General features: G+C 46.2%; 1 protein-coding gene across 13 annotated transcripts in view; it reads left to right on the top strand.

The window, feature by feature from the left end:
- Window positions 1-16727, top strand: part of CELF2 (CUGBP Elav-like family member 2) — a 722443-nt gene that overhangs the window by 691575 nt on the left and 14141 nt on the right. For 9 of the 13 annotated variants that reach the window (XM_031444742.2, XM_031444738.2, XM_031444741.2 and 6 more), the window contains 2 exons: window positions 10215-10334; window positions 14941-15138. In XM_031444742.2, coding sequence (XP_031300602.1) covers window positions 10215-10334; window positions 14941-15138 — 318 coding nt within the window. Of the gene's footprint in view, window positions 1-10214; window positions 10347-14940; window positions 15139-16727 lie in introns of all 13 variants that reach the window. The other 4 variants (XM_064479332.1, XM_064479333.1, XM_031444740.2 and 1 more) reach the window with 3 other exon arrangements.

Here is a 16727-nt window from a genome sequence, read left to right as displayed (position 1 = left end):
CCTGCTCTTTAATAAGCTTATCTTCAGGGAGGGCTTTTTATGTGGAAGCAAGAACCACAGCTGACTATTCTTCCACAGTTTTTGACCCGTTTGCTGCTTCCCAGCATCCGTTCCCCTGTCTCACCCGCCATCACCTCTCACTGTCTCATGCCCCAAACTCAACTGCACACCCAGCCCTGAGGGAAATTGGTGACGCTGCACTTAGACAGCCCTGGGATCAGTGGGTCTCCAACTTTAGGGAGTAGAAGATGCACCAGGAGAGCGTGTTAATTCAGAGTCCTAAGCCCCACAACCAGAGGTTTCGTTCGGTGGGTCTTCGATGACCCCCAGGGGACCCTGGTACCGGGGACCCTACATTAGAACTCTTCCCCATTCAGTGGGGATGTGGTTACCACGCCCTTAAAGGGCAGCATGGTCCCTGCCTTTAGTGACAGTGTGGCCGGCGGAGCATCCCAGCTGCAGGCAAGAGGGCACGTCCGCCACACAAGTCCGGCCTTTGCCTTCCTCTGGCCGGAGAGCACAGTTAAATCCTGGCTGAACCACACGCAGCTGCATGACCTTCTGCCCACTCCTCTCCCTCATGGAATAATCATAAATGATGAAATGAGCCAATACGCGTGAAGTTCTTAGAACGATGACCGGGACGTAGTAAGCCCACAGTAAACAGCAGCTGTCATCACGAGGAGATGCTTCCTGATAGACGTGAACTGGAGAATAGGTTAGTTTTCTGTTGCTGTTTGGGACAAAGTTCCACAAACTTAGTGGCTTAAAATAACACAGATTTCTTATCTTGCAGCTCTGTAGGTCAGAAGTCTGCTGTACGCACGGGGCGAAGATCAGGGTGTCAGCAGGGTGCGCTGCTTTCTGGACGCTCTCGGGGAGAATCTGTGTCCTTGCTTTTCCAGCTTCCAGAGACCACCCTCTGACTTCCCTTGACTCGTGGCCCGTCCTTCCGTCCTCAGAGCCCGCGGGGTCTGGCCACGTGCTTCTCAGGCTGCCATCCCCTGGATCTCTTTCCAGCCCCTGATAAGAACCCCTGAGATTACACTGGGCCCACGCAGGTCATCAGGAAAACCTCCCCAGCTCCGAGTCAGCGGAATAGCCACTTTCCATCCCTCTGGGTCATGTGACCGGACATAGTCGCCGGTTTCTGAAATTATCAGAAAATTATCATCTTTAGGGGGATCGTTACTCTGCCTACAGCAGAGAACAGAGCAGTCATTCTTATCTCCCTCTCTAAACACAGCCCTGGGGACCCAAGCAAACTTAATTTACCCACCCACTAAAGCAGGAGTTAAAACAGGAAGAGAACAGAGCAGGAAGGCCTTCCTCAAGCACCCTGCTGAAAGGGTGTCTTGTATTTCAGTTCAGGGGCCCCGACTCCAGCCCTGCCGATGTCGGTTTCTCCCGAGAAGCTCTCGGAGACATCCTTCGTCTGAGACATCCCACAGCTCGAGGAGAAAGACGCTATCTTATCGCTTGGGTTGGGGTGGGTGTTCGGGGATTCCTGAGCTTGGAGTCTTTCCAACAATGAACTGACCGGATCCCGTGAGCAAAGCAGAGTCCCCCTTCCTCACCACCTGTCCCCTTTCCCCCGGCCCCCCTCACTCTCCATGCCCGCCTCCCACACTGTTTTCAGCCAAAGACGCAGACTTGCGTCACCCTGTGAGGTGATACAAACCTGGCTCTCGTCTGTTGCGTGGCAGTTTTAGTTCCTGGCTACAAGCTGGTTGTAACCTCTTGGGGCTGCTTCGTAGTTTTGAGCCAGTGATACGATAGGCATAAAACACATGTGTGACAGGTTCTGTCTGTCACTGCAGGGGAGGGAGGCGGCCTCCGCCCCCCGCATTCCTCTGGGCTGTGCTGTCCGACCTCCCCTTTGCCTGGAGCAGACTTCTGCTCTCTGAGGTGCCGTGGGCGATGACGCGCCAACGTTTATTGACCACCCCTCTCTTGAAATGTTCCTTTGGCCTTTTGTAAACAGTTTAATTGAGAAAGCGAAGGAAGGATGCTGTTCTTCGTGGAGACCGAGGGGGAGTTTAGGTGGGCAGAATGCAATAACCCAATTAAGGCAGCATCCTGCCCGCCCGCCAACACAGACATAGGGAAATGTGCGTGTTGGTGGCATTTAATTTGTCTCTGTGTATTGTGTCCTAGGGGCTCTTTCTCTGTGATGTCTCTGTTGAATATTTGGGTTTGAAGTACTTGATTGAGATGATCTGTGAGACAGATTGGAGTTTTCCTTTTGCTTTAAACAGACTGTTTGCTAGAACTCAGAAGGTTCTTAAAGGCAGCTCGATACACAGTCGAGAGATCTTTTCCAAGTTCCTCAGCCAGGGGAGAACTTTCAGAGTGTTGTCCAAAACAGTGGGGTGCGTGGAGCCTTCTTATTTCAAGGCATTGTTTAGTTCACTCCATCTCGTGCTTGAGTCCTCTCCCTCCAGTTTGCACCCTGTCCCCTCGGACCACCCAAGAACAGCACGAGAAGGGGTTAGAAAACTATAATCCACTGTAGCCAGTCTTCCTGGGTTTTTAAAGAAATAGGCAACCAAGACATAAAGAGACCTTAAGTTGTGTATCATCCTTCACGATCACAGCCCGCTGAGATTCCCAGCCTCCTCTGGGCTCGTGTGTTAGACACGCATCTGCCTGTAACGCATTCGCCTTCCCAGCAGTGAATGTTCCACACAAGTGCAGGGGTGATTTTCACCCACCTCTGGCTCAAACCTGTCGCACAGACATGATAGGAAAAATCACCCGGGAAGTACGAGCTCAGCCCATGCTGAGGTCAGCCAGCTCCCTGTCCCTCCTGCCACTGTGACATTCTGGCTAGACGCAGGCGACTTGCGGGTCCACCTGCTGGGTTTCTCGGGAGGAGAGTTCAGGCGGGCGGCACCTGCGGTCCAGCAGAGCCCCGCCCGGCGGCCGTCTTCCCTGCGAGGCAGAAGAGCTCATCCAGCAGAAACGGGGCTGGTGGCTGTACAGCCGTCAGTCACTGAGGATGTTCAGACTGAAGGCGGAGGAAAGCTTATCTCCTCTTTTGTGGTTTTATGAAATGCATCCTGTGTGTGACCGGTAATTGGTGACGGTCTGAAGATCCCCAGATACTACGCCAAGTTCATCGCATAGACGACCTTACTTAATCTTCAAAGCAACCTTTTGAATTGGGTGGGTTTGTTTTTTCTCTGTTTAAATATGTTGAAACAGAAGCCAACAGAGATGAGGACACAGTTTGAGTCCAAAGCATTCAGTCTTACCTGCAGCTTCTGGTTTTCTGTTTTTCAGATAGGGTAAGGAGATTGTGACCATGTGTTATTTAGGGCTGTGGTCTCATTCTTCAGCGCCTGTGGGGCCAAGCTTCTCAGGATCCCCATACTAACCTCCGTGATCCCTGCCCTGCCACAGAGTAGATACAGGGTGACCCACCCTAGGGGTGGCACAGAGGATTAGAGCCTGGTGTGGTCTGTGCAGTAAATGAGGTCTGAAAAGTTCACGTTGCAGAGAGTAAGGTGCTAAGGCCCTGTCTTGTGTTTTGTGTCTGTGGGAACTAGCGGGAATGCCTCCATCAGCATGGTGACAGGTCTCATGGGGCTTTCTAGGACATGGTGGGGTCCCTTACTCATAAGGTTACCAGCCTTGCTACGTTGGTGCCCGGACTTCTCCATCTTGGCTGTAAATGGTACCTGAGAATAACAGTAACTTGTACTTGTCTCTCAGACGAGTGCCAGAGAGTGTCGTGGTCAGTTACTCAGTCTCGGCCCTGCTGCGCCTCATCCCAGTCTCCTCGCGTGCATGTCCTGTGCTGCTGGAGCGACAAGTCATCTCCCGCCCTGTGCCTTCCTGTCCCTTTCCCTTCTTTTGGAGCTGAGGGAAGAGTCTGAGGGAGGTGAAGAAAAATAGAGCGCTGAATAAACTAAGGGTTCTCGGACAGTCCTCACACCCTGGCACTGGAGTTCTTTCATGAGCTACCAGACACACATTTTCTTGGGAGTATACTAAGGTCCTTTGCAGTGCAAGCAGTTGACCCAGTTTTCTTTCTCTTTAAAATAGTTGTCAAGTCTTTATTGTCTCATTTTAAACCAAGCCAGTCCAGCTCTGTGGTTGCTGTTTGTCTGGTATATACTTATCCACCCTTTGCCTTTCAACCTGTTTGTGTCTTTGAATCTAAAGCATGTCACCTATACAAGCAGTGTAGACAGATCTGGGTTTTGATTTTTCCTCTTCTTACCCATTCTGGCAGTCCCTGCCTTTTGGCTATATTACGTGATACGTTTACATTTAATGTTTTTATTGATATGGTTGCTTCTGTGTGTGCCATTCCCCTTTTTGTTTTCTGTGTCTCATCTTTTTGTTCCTGTTTCTCCCTTATGACTTTATTTTACATTAGGTGAATACTTTCTAGTATAGCGTTTTAATTTAATGACTTGTTCAATATTTTAAAATGTCCTTTTCTTAGTGGTTGCTTTAGGGCTTACAATATACAATACATACACTGTACAATACACAGAATCTTCTTCAGATTTATATTAGCTTAATGCCAGTAAGATATAGAAATGTTCCTCCTATATAACTGTCTCTTCTTTTCCCCTTTTTGAGCTATTACTTATATACATATATATATATATATAAAAAAATGCCCAAATATGTTACAAACCCAACAATATATTGTAATTATTACTTTATACAATCTAATATCTTTCAAAGAAACTTAAAAAAGAAAGGAGAGCAGGTATATATCTATAGAGTTAGTACTGTTCGTATTTACCATTTCGGGTTCTCTTCATTTCTTTTTTTTTTTTAATTGAAGTACAATCAGTCACAATGTGTCAATTTCTGGTGTACAGCACAGTGTCCCAGTCATGCTGCATTTCTTTTTATCATTACCATCTGGTAATTTCCTTGCTCCAATACAACCTTGTCCCCCAACCCACCTCTTCTGTGCTTTTATTGTCAAATATATTACATTTCTATATGTTACAGGCCCCAAGAGTTGGCTTAGGTGATTGATTTTTAAATCAATTAAGAGAAGAAAGGAAAAATGCAATATACTGTCTTTTACAGTCTCCTACACAAATGCCTCTATTGGTGGTCTTTGTTTTCTGTGTATGTCTGGATTCAAGTTACTGTTGGGGGTGGGGGGGTCGGTCACTTGCTTTCAGCCTGAAGATCTTGCTTTAGTATTTCTTGTAAGACATTTCTGCTAGCACCAGATTCTCTGTTGTTGTTCATCTAGGAATGTTATTTTTTCCTTCATCTTTGGAAGATAGTTTTGCTGGATATAAGATTCTTAGTTCATAGTGTTTTCTTTTCAGCACTTGGAATACATCATCCCACTGCCTTCTTGTCCACTGTTTCTGCTGATAAGTCAGCTGTTAAATTTGGTGGGATCCCTTGGTCCAGGAATTTTTTTTTTAATTGAAGTACAGTTACAATGTGTCCATTTCTGGTGTACAGTATAATATCCCAGTCGTACATACACATACATATATTTGTTTCATGAGTCATTTTTTATGTCTGCTGTTTTCAAGATTTTTTTTCCTTATCTCTATGAGCATTTTTACTATCACGTGTTTGGGTGTGGATCTCTTTGTATTAACTTCTTGTAGTAGGAAGTAGTGACTTTCTTGGATGAATAGGTTAACGTGAGCCGCATTCTTCTATTTCCTTTATGAAATGGCGTAATTCTTCCAAATGGCTCTCTTTGATTGCCTGTCTGCCTGATTCCCTGTTAAATTTCAGGCTGGCCTGTTTTTATTGGTGACACATCCAACCTTTAGCGTCCATTAATTTCTAGTTGTTTAATCTTATTTTTTTTTTCAGCCCTGGCGTTTTAATTGCCCTCCCCCCCACCAGTCTGACTCTATTAAAGTCAGGCCTCTTCACAGGGAAAGGCTTCAAGGCCGTTCCCTGGCTTGCTCTGACCCCAGGAGGGCTCTCCTTAGCTCTCTCGCTGGTTCTGCTAAGTTTCTAGCTGGCCTACCATGTTGCCATATGGCTCTACCAGCCTCCTCTTAATAGCCCACTACCAACATTTCTATTGTTGTCCACGGTGCCTTAGACCTGAACTTCCCCACCAGTAAGCTCTCTGGTCTTGTGTGTGTCTGTCTCTCTGTGGGCAGAACCTCTGTGCCCCTGCTCTGGAGCTGAGGGCGGGGACAGCAACCTGCTTGGTTTCAAGCAACCCCTGGTCTACAAGAGGGGTGCTGGATGAGGGCAGTAGCTGCTGGTCTTCTCAGCCTGCTTTTGTGGGCATCGAACTTTCCCCCAGAAGCCAGATGGGATGAGGGGAATTGGGCCCAGTATTCTCAGAGTGCTGGGCCTGTAAGAACACCCCCTGAGTGCTGGCCGGTTTGAGGAAAGGACTCATACACTTCTTGGCCTGCAATGGAGTTTCTGCAAGGCAGAGCCAGGGAGGGAGGATAGTCAGAAAGGTGGTCTGCCCCTCCCTAGGGGAAACCACAGCCCTGTTGCGGGAAGCTGTGGGGGAAGAGAGCCCCCCATCTTCTTGGCCACAGCGCCCGGGAGTAGAGCTGTCATTATGCCGAGCTTGGGGCAGGGGAGAGGAGTCGCACACCCTGCTGGCTGTGGCTCAGATGCCACAGAGCCTTGCTATTCTTACTGAGATTTAGTACATTTTCTTGAAATTTTCTTTCAAGGATCTTAACAATATTGTAACTCAGAAAAAGCTCCCTCCTAACCCATGGATGGTGTATTCATGTTGTTGTGTATTTTAGCCTAACCTGGGTATTTTTTATTTATCTTTTTTTTTTTTTTTTTTTTTGGAGGGAGGTAATTGGGTTTTTATTTATTACTTATTTTTAATGGAGGTGCTGGGGATTGAACCCAGGACCTTGTGCTTGCTAGGCATGCGCTCTACCACTGAACTACGCCCTCCTTAACCTGGGTATTTTTTGAATTCCAGTAGATGGTTATTTTGTATAACATTTATTTAGACTTCCCCACATGTTTACCACTTATCATTCCTTCTTCTTTCATCTGGGATCATTTCTCCTTTAGCTGGAGGTCTATCCAGTAGAACTTCATCTAGTGAAGGTCTATTTGTGGAAAAGTCTCTTAGCTTTTGTGTGAAAATCACTTCTTTATTTTGTCCTGCTTTGTGAAATGTATTTTTGCTGGATGTTCTAGGTTGACAGTTCGTTTATCTCAGCACTGTTTACTACCCTGTCTTACATTCTTACCGTTGAGATGTTAGGTACTGAGATGTCTGCTCTTTTGAGGGTATGTTTTTCTCTCTGGTTGTTTTTTAAGTCTTTTTTTCCTTTGGTGGTCTGCATTTTTTGCTGTGGTGCATCTAATTATGTATTTCTTTTTCCTGATTGGAATTCATTAGGATCCTTGAATAAGTAGATGTGGAGAGGGGGAGATCTTTTACCACTTCTGGAAAATTCTCAGTCATTAACCCTTCCCATATTGCCTTTTCCCCTTCTCTCTTTTCCTTCAGGAGCTTCAGCCAGACATGTTAGAGCTATTCCATGTCACTGAACTTCTTATATTTGCCTCATCACTTATGTATAAGCTCCTCAAATCTGTCTTCCAGCTTCCCAAATTCTCTCTGTGACTGTGTCTGACATCCTGTGAAACCTGTGTATCCACTGAATTTTATATTTCAATTATATTTTTCATTTCTAAGACTTTTATTTAATGATCTTATCAATATGCTTGGCCATTTTTTATAACTCAGGGTATTTTTTTCATTTTTCAAGCCCTTTTAAATTATACAAACATTAAGTAGAACTACTGTGTACTAATAGTTCTAGTATCTGAAGTTTTGGTGGATATAAATATGGTGTCTAACTCTGTCTCTGCTGCTTTTTACTCTCAGTACTTGCATATTTTGTGATTTGTGATTGTGCACTTAATTATCTTGAACCTTTATTTCTGAGAATTCTTTGGGTTGAAAACGGGCCCTTTCAAGAATGACTGACAGTTGAGTATACAAGGTGCTGGAGGAAAGTACAAGCTGAGACCACAGAAGGGGGAGGATAGCTCATCCCTGCTGACTTCAGCCTGTTGCGGGCCCAGGCTTCTTGCAGGAGGGGCTGTGTCTTAGGTGCTCTGCCTCAGGCGGGCCCCAGACTTTCCTGTATCTCTTACGCACGGGAGGCTTTGGGAGCGGAAGCTCAGATATCCGGTTCGCCAACTGCTGTTAAGGCAGAAGCTACCTTCAGTACGCGACTTACTACTTCTCTCGGTTCACCCTTTCATTTAAGTCATTGATTTCTGAGTATTTGCTAATCTGTCAGTTATCGATGTGATTAAAAATATCTTATTAAGCATTTTGCTTGACTGCGGAAACAGCAGTCCCCTTGGGTTTCCCACGGAGAAATACATTTATATCTGATGTCAGCCTCCCCGTGATCGCTCTCACCTGACTGTCGTGCCAGTGAGTGAGGGGCAGAAGCTATCCCGACGGCATGTCCTGACTCCGAGCCAGTAATAAAGGCCCGAAGAATTTTCACACAATTTCAGGTGACAAAGAAGCACTTCTAAGAACGGAAGTACGAGGAGCTCTGTGGACTCCTTCTCCACAGAAATAACCATAATTGGTGAAAATTATAAAAATTGACCACTTAAGGTCTCTAGAAATTGTCCTAAGTATATACACAAATGGAGAAACAGTCTAGCAAATGTTCTGGCAAAGAATAATGACAGTGATTAATTTTGATTCTCATAAGTCGTGTGTGACTTAAAAATTTTTATTGTAATGTATAAAAAATAGGAATATTAAATATGACCTCTAAAGTAGTAGAGAAGGGAAATGGAACATGAAAAACATCAACAAGTAATCCTAAAGGAAAACAAGGAAAAGTAATATAGGCAGGACATGTGCCATAAAATTAAAATAGTTTTACTAAAAGATTATCAAAATATTAGGCTGTATCTTGTTTCTAAAAACCTGCTACACATATTGATAAGATAAAGCTCAAAAAACAGACAAAAAAGTAAAAAGATGGCAGAAGGTAAACCATGCAAATAACCAAAAAAAAAAAAAGCTGGTGCTGCTTTTCTTAAATCATACAAAATTGACTTCAAGGTAAAACTAGAAATAAAGCAGCACAGAAAGTTTATTTCAATAGAAGAGACCATGAGTTACAAACATCTGTATAAGCCATAACATAGCTTCAAGACATAGACCCCAAATGTACACATTTACATGGAGTAATTACCATCACCACAGTGTCTCCCTCAGTAACTGACAGATCAAGCATGTGAAGAAATGGGGCTTAAGCGTAAATAGTCCTGATTTTTAAAATTTATTAAGAGGATATGATGAGTAATTTTATACCAATATAAATTTGAAAACTTAACACAACTTCCTAGAAAGCCGTAACTTAACAAAACTGACCAATGAGGAAAAAGGAAAGTGCTTTGGGTGGTTTGGGGAATTTTAAAAGAAAATGTCCCCAGTTGTTAGAGTTGCATCCTGTACTATGTAGGCGTAAGATGACATAAGTCTGAAATTTGCTTTGAAATACACTTGGAGGAAGTGGGTTGGTTCTCAAATATTCTAGAATCTAGATGTGAGTTCATGGGAATTTGTCATTCTTGTCTCTTCTTTTGTGTGGACTTGAGAAGTTTCATAATAGAAAAGGACTAGAAACACTGACTTGACTATGCATAATTTTATTTTAAAAAGAGAAAGAAAATACATACACAGAAGCTAATGCCACTCATGGACAGAAATTTGACATGGCAGGGAAATCACTTTTTAGGCATTTAATCTGACCTCATCCAAAAGGGACCCCAAGCAAGGCACACTGCACCACTGTGTGGTGCTAAAGGGCAAGCAGGGATGAGCTCCAGTGGGCAGGAAGGTGCCCAGAGGATGGACTGAAGTTCCTGGCCGTCCTCGATGGGAAGGAAGCTCACATTCACCGTGACTTCACAGCTAGAAATGGATCGAGTGCTTCTTTGACCAGTGGTCAGAGTGTTTGTGGACTTGCCCCTTCTGCTCAGCAGCGAGTGTGTTCGCTGACTGGCACAACAGTTATGATGATTTTTTTCCATTTGCCAAATCTAATCGTCAGAACTGCCACCAGTCCAGTCCCACATCTTTGGTGGCTCCCAGACGTCGTGTGATAGAACCGTGGCTCCGTCTGCTGCCGTGAGGACAGGTGCCTTCCTGGGCCAGCCGGCTTTCACTCACCTTGTGCTTTCTCTCCCCATTTCCCCGTCTTCCTTTGGTTTCTCAGTGGCTGCTTCAACCCCCAACTCCACTGCTGGTGCGGCCATGAATTCTCTGACCTCTCTCGGGACCCTGCAAGGACTGGCGGGAGCCACTGTTGGACTGAATAACATTAACGCACTAGCAGGTACCATAAACAGTGAGTATTTGCTGCTCTGGTGGACAGCCTTCCCCCAAATTCTCCCCAGATGATGGTCAGCCAGAAACAACCTGAAAAGGATACATAATGGGGAAAAATAAAACTTGGGATGGAGGAGCACAAGCTTTGATGGGCATATGCCATCTGTGTTCATTCTGCCTTCCAAAGTACCCAGTCCTCACCACCCTTGAGTCTCTTCTAATGTGTAGACAGTGTATTCACCAGTAGGTTTCTGGGTTGACATACCTGCAGGTTTCAAGGGCTTTGGTTTTGTTCTGTTCTTCTGAGAGGTGGCGTATTATAATGGAAGAATTAAAGGGAGAGAAATCAGGGTCCAGTTCCACATCTGCTACCAGTCACTTGCAGGAATGAGGCAAACCACTGCCCCCATTCTGGACTTCAGAGTCCCATTTGAAAACTGAAAGTTCTAGATCAGATGATCTTAGAGGTCCCCTCCAGCTCTAAAACCCAAAGATTTATGGCAATTACACAGGAGGAGAGATGAGGCCTTGAGAAGAAGGAAATAAGGCTGAGAGGAGAGGAGCTGCCCCTGGAGGTAATGTCGTCTGGAGCCTTTATCTAGCACCAGCCCCATAGGCACAGGTCACCGTCCCCTGACGGCAGGCTGCAGCAGTGAGCTTACAGAATGATGTGGTTCTGAAGCATACGGACTCACCGAAGCCCTCTAGGTTGTGTCTATGCAGCCTCCCCCTTTCTGGTATTTTAGATCTGTGGGGAGCATAGTACCCAGCCAGACGATGAGTCATAATTGAGGCTCAAGCTTAACATTGGCTCTTCCGCTGGGGGCGCTGATCCTCAGTCCACAGAGGGGACCACACGTTTGCCTTCAGCTAAGCCCACCCCCCTATCCCGTCGTGCCTGAGAACAGCCAAGCCCAGCAGGCCCATGACAGCCTAGAGATTCTGACTCTGGGACCTAATTACCTACCGTGAAGCCCAGGCAGCCCAGCCCCTGCCCATTTTATTTTACTGAAGGGTCCTTGGCAAGTTGCCTCATTTGAAGCCATGATTCAATAAGTGAACAGTTTTTAAAGGGTGATCAAGCAGTACAATTTCTTAAGAAGAAAAAAAAAAAGGCAGTAATTCTGTATCTTAAAATCCCAAAAGAATACCTTGCAATTTATTTGGTAAAGAAGAACCTAGAACCCATCCAAATGAAGACCGACTTTTACAGTCCTGGTAAGAAAGTAAGTCATACATTCAGAGGTAGGAGATTTTCAAGTTTTATTAAGTCCTTCTATTCAGATGCTCTGGGAAAATCAAACATAAAGTTGGACGGAGTCTTATCTGACCAAAGGCCAGAAAAAGAAGAAAAGAAAAAGAGTTTTCCTTCCAGACAGGATGGCTCTGGATTAGCAAGCAAATAGTAAACGAAGGGGTCCCCATGTGGCAGCAGAAATGTTTTCTTCCAGCAGAACTGCCTGTAGCTCCTGTCCGGCCAGCAGCCCTCACTGCCTTGACTCCTGTTTCTGACCTTGTTCTGCAGACGCTCCAACCCCCTTGTCCTGCCCCGCGGCTGCGGACGTGTGCCTGCACACGTCCCTTCATGCTGCTTCTCTTGCCCCAGGACCTAGTTCCCCTAAAACCAGGAATTTGATTTGATCGCCTGCCTGTCCTTGGTCTGCACAGTAACAGGCCAGTGGGAATGGCTGTCCTCCTCAGCACGTGCTCATGACTGCTGTGTGTCGTCCTCTCGTCCGTCTGGTCCGCCCTGTGCGTCCTGTCCTGTCGCACTTTGCTGGGGTTTTCCTGTCGTGTCATTGTGAGTGGCCAGAGAGGGGCTCTGTTACATGGCAGAGAGACCACGATTAGTTCTTGGGTCGGGTCTGTGTTATTCAGGTTTGGCTTCTGGCAAGAACAGGCTTAAATTGTTTTGTTTTTTAAATTCCTTGCCATTGGGTTCCTAGCAGTATGGACGCTTCATGGGAAGCTAAGACTGCCCCTAGTTTTCAATTATCCCTACTAGACCGTATGAACTAGGGACATGTTTAAGCTACATGTCACGCAAAGCCATTCCTCCTAATTTGGTGAACGTGACTAGCAGAGCTATTTAACATTCCAGCACTGGCTTGGAGCTAATATTTGCTTTCTCAAATACCAAGAGGAACCTTCTAATATAGACCACCGTCTTTCAGACCATCCTCTCTTCACAGACACGATGCCGCCACCTGTCCTACTGGATAGCTCACAGAGTGGCCCAGGAGCGGCTACCTGGCCAGGGGCAGCTCCACACGTGCTGGCCAGAGCTCCCATAGCACTGCTCCATCCTGGCCCACTCCACCCAGGGGCCAGTACCTCTGCCCGAAGGAGAGTTTCCTGGTTTTCTGAGTACAGCCAACTCTTTTCCATGGACAAAAGAGCCAGGAAGAAAGTAGGTGGATGGAATTCACAGTGAATTCCCAAACTCAGTGCAAATTTTACACTCTTCCCTACCAGGGGGGCCCCTCGGCAACCCCAGACGTAAAGTTCTGGTCAGTAGACAAGTAGCTAAACTGTTAGAGCGTGATATCCTGGTCCCTCCTTTACTCGTGATGAAACGCTGGGGCTACAGAGCACGCGGCACTGAAGCCAGGAGCAGAAATCCGCAAGCTCAGAAGGAAGGGACGTGGGCAGTTCCCTAGCAGAGCACCCCCTGCTGGATTATCGAGGGCTCTCCAGGCATGTTTCATAGACGAGTACCTGAACTAAGACCGAAAAAAAGACTTTTTGCAGATGTATCTACCGAAGAGCCTGTTTCTGATTTTGTGTTTAAATGCATATCCATGACATTCTTATTTTCCCTCGTTTAAATGACATAATTCTTCTAAAAAGCTCAGCCTGTAGTGCTTCAACGTATGATTATCTGAGTATCACCAGCCCCAAATGTCTGGTGAATAGTGTTGATGGAAAGGTTTTCTGTAAAGGAGGAAAGACTGGATGCTATGGGCGTATTCCTGTGGCTTTTCACCCTTTATATGCATTGTGAAACTACTGTTTTATTTAATCAGTATTACTGGAATATTTAAAGACACATGTAATTACTCAGACAGGCACACACAACCTCACATACACTTGTGACATTACTAACATCGGCATACGTACAAATGCCACTAACTTTACATACTCATATTCCTCTTTAACGGGAAGCATTTTATTCAGCTAACCTTCTTCAAACCTGTTTCTATTATCCAAAGTGTTTAGATGGAATTGAATACAAGCAGCTGAATTGACAAGTGTTAGCTTTGCTATAATGATTACTTAATACAGAATAACACTAGAGAATTCACAGGAATAGCCCTCAAAAGTTGAAATCTTCCTTTGATGATTCTTCAAATTCTGCCAGGTAACTTGGTGTTGGCAAACATTATCTCAGAATTTCCAGGATAGTTCCGGTTTTAAATATTCTCAATGCACTTGTACTTGTTAGAATTTTCACCCTTATTTTTATTCAAAAAGGAGTTACACCATGGAGAAGGAGAGCCCTGGGCTGGAGAGGCCCTGAGTAGTCCCCTCTGGATCAACACCCTTTACTTGGCGCCTCCTCTCCCAGCTCTCTCCCCACCCCCCAGGCAGGTCAGGCCAGCTGTGACCAGCTCACACACACACACAGGATCAGCTGAAGCAGGCAGTACCCTTCAGAAAGCAGACCTTCTCTGAGGTATAGTCCCCAAAACACAACCAACCATGGTGATGATGTGGCTGGAGTGTCACTTGTTGGAGCTGCAGGTCACACAGAGATGGTAGTCCTGAAAAGTCCATCCAGTCTTGCAGGAGCATGAATTTATTCCCCTTCTGTGTCAAATAAGGGGGAAAAAAACTGGGGGGGGAAAAAAAGAGAAGCTTAAAAGGTAATTCTCCTAACCTGGAAAATTTTAAAAGGCTGTGTACCAGGAGTCGGGGGGCACCAGTGACCACTGCAATTAAATACTAGCTGTGCCCAGCCCTGTGGAGAAGCCAGAGGGGGTAAGCTACAGGTCACAGGAAGGCAGCCCCAGGGTCTCGCCTGCAGGGCCTGAGGTGTGGGGCCCTCAGAGGGGCAGTGCTCCCCACCACTCCTCTGACGGCAGGGGCGCCCAGCCATTTCCTCACTGGACAGCTTTATGGAGAAAAGTTTCATTCAGTCCTTTCCCCCTCACCCCCTGGAGCCAACCCATGGCTCCTCAAAGAGCCCAGTAAATGGATTTAAGTGTACAGACGTCACAGGCCTCTGCCACGTTTTTGTTTTTTATTTAACATGCTTCCAAGCAGAAGGCATTTATTCCAAAAAGACAAGGACAGTACTTGCCAGTAGCACGGTGCATGAAATCAAGAATGTGTCGTCTAACTGTCGTGCCTCCGTGAATTCTGATCACGGGCCTAAGCAGTGAGGGGCCTCGTTGCTCAGGGGCTGGGGGTGGCTGTGTGTGTGTGTGTGTGTGTGTGTCTGCCGTTGCTGTGGCCGCGACCTCACGGCTCCGTCTGAGTCCCCGTCGGCTTGCCCAGCGCACCTGCTGCATGCGCTTGCTGTCGTCTCTGTGTCAGATGACTCTAACTTCCTTTGAAAGCACTAATGAAAAGTGCTGTTTCTCTTCTCTATTGTTGGGTTTTTTGTAAAGTTGCTCAAATGCTCTCAGGTATGGCGGCTCTGAACGGAGGACTTGGCGCCACGGGCTTGACGAACGGCACCGCGGGCACCATGGACGCGCTCACGCAGGCCTACTCAGGGATCCAGCAGTACGCGGCGGCCGCGCTGCCCACGCTCTACAGCCAGAGCCTGCTGCAGCAGCAGAGCGCCGCGGGCAGCCAGAAGGAAGGTGCGTGCCGCCGGCCGCGCGGGCCTGGCCGCGGAAGCCGAGCGCGCGGGGCAGAGCGGCCCCTGCGCTTCTCCTGACTGTGTTTTGGTTTGGTTCAAGAAACCCAACAGGCCTAACTCCTTTTATCTTCTGATTTAATTTTTTATCTGCCGCTTAAGATGGATTTCCCCCCCGCTGTGTGCCATGCGCGGCGACTTAGGAGTCGCTACCATCAAGAAATTGCCAGGAGCCCCCTCTCCCGAAGCAGCACGGGCCATCTGTGGTTTCTCCCTTACGTATCAATTCCTTATTAGTGGAAAGGATGAATTGATGCAGCCTCCTGCGGGCAGGTCCCAAGATTCTCCGAGTCCACATCCCCCCGTGATTGTAGCTCCCCTCTTAGTAGGCGGCGGTTTCCAGGTTAACGATAAAATCCACTGTTAGGGCTGACTCGGTCTCTGTTTAATCAAGGATCTTCTGGGGAAGCAAGTTAAGTGATGGTTTGCCTTGCTTCTCTGCCATTAAGGCAAAATAAACAACAGGAAGTTAATGCTAAGAATAGATGAATGCTAATTATAAAACAGTTAATGAGTTAGTCCAAACAGGGAGCGTCTGACTCCTCCTTTCTCACCTTCGGTTTCGTCCTCCTTGACTGAAGTTGTTTTTAAAGCAGTCTGCCCTGGGATGTTCCTCCTTCTGACTTGTTTCGGATTCAGGAAAGGCAATTAGAATAGGGAGGTATGCCGAAGACATCTTTTAAGTTTCTTTCCCTCTCCTTTATCCTTACCCCCATAGCTCCAAACTGGTTTTTGTCTAAATACGTTGACTTTAAACACGGTATTCTATAACAAATAGAATGATTTTACTTTGTAAAGCTGTGATTTGTAAAAAGAGATGCAGCTTTAAAGATACTCGGGGTTTTTCTTTTCTTTTTTAAAGGGTTTTTCTGTTTATTAGTAACAGAGCGGTAAAACTAAGAGATACTTGAAAGTCTGAATTTCCTGATTTCAACCTTCTCTCTGCTCTCAGCTGTGACTGTTATTGTAGACTTTTTATAACACACACAACCATTCACACCACTGCATTTTCCCAGGCACGTAAGACCCTAGGCCACAAATACCACAGCTTCCCAAAGAAAAGCCTGTGGTGAGGTCCCTTTGCCGGGGGTCTGACTCCCATGGTGACAAATAAGGGTGGTAGGAGGGAGCATGTGAGGGAACCATGTCCTCAGAAGAGACCGTGAAGTCCAGTTTCCCCACGTGCATTTTAGAGAGTGTTGGTCACTTCTCCACCATCCAGCCGGGCCTCACGGCAAACTGTAACCTGTGTCGCTGAGAAAACATCAGTCACCAGCAGGCTCAACAGTTAGTTAGTGGCTTAAGGATAAAGTCTGGGCTCTGAAGCAGTATTTTTCCAAGTTGCTTCACCCCAGCTCACTGCCCTAAATTTCTATGCCTTGAGTTTTAGGCACTCCTTGTGCGATAATTAACCCTCTGGAATTAATGTAAAATAGCTCAAAATAAATACTGCCAATTCCAGCTTATTTATATTTAGGTGTGTGAGATACCAGTAGCATGCTTTAGTGGTTTTTTTTTTTGTTGTTTTTGTTT

This window comes from Camelus dromedarius, chromosome 26 (assembly GCF_036321535.1).
Source record: "Camelus dromedarius isolate mCamDro1 chromosome 26, mCamDro1.pat, whole genome shotgun sequence".
In the NCBI taxonomy this organism is placed as follows: Eukaryota; Metazoa; Chordata; class Mammalia; order Artiodactyla; family Camelidae; genus Camelus; species Camelus dromedarius.
The sequence above is the reverse complement of the archived record's forward strand: the minus strand, read 5'-3'. Positions and strand labels throughout refer to the sequence as shown.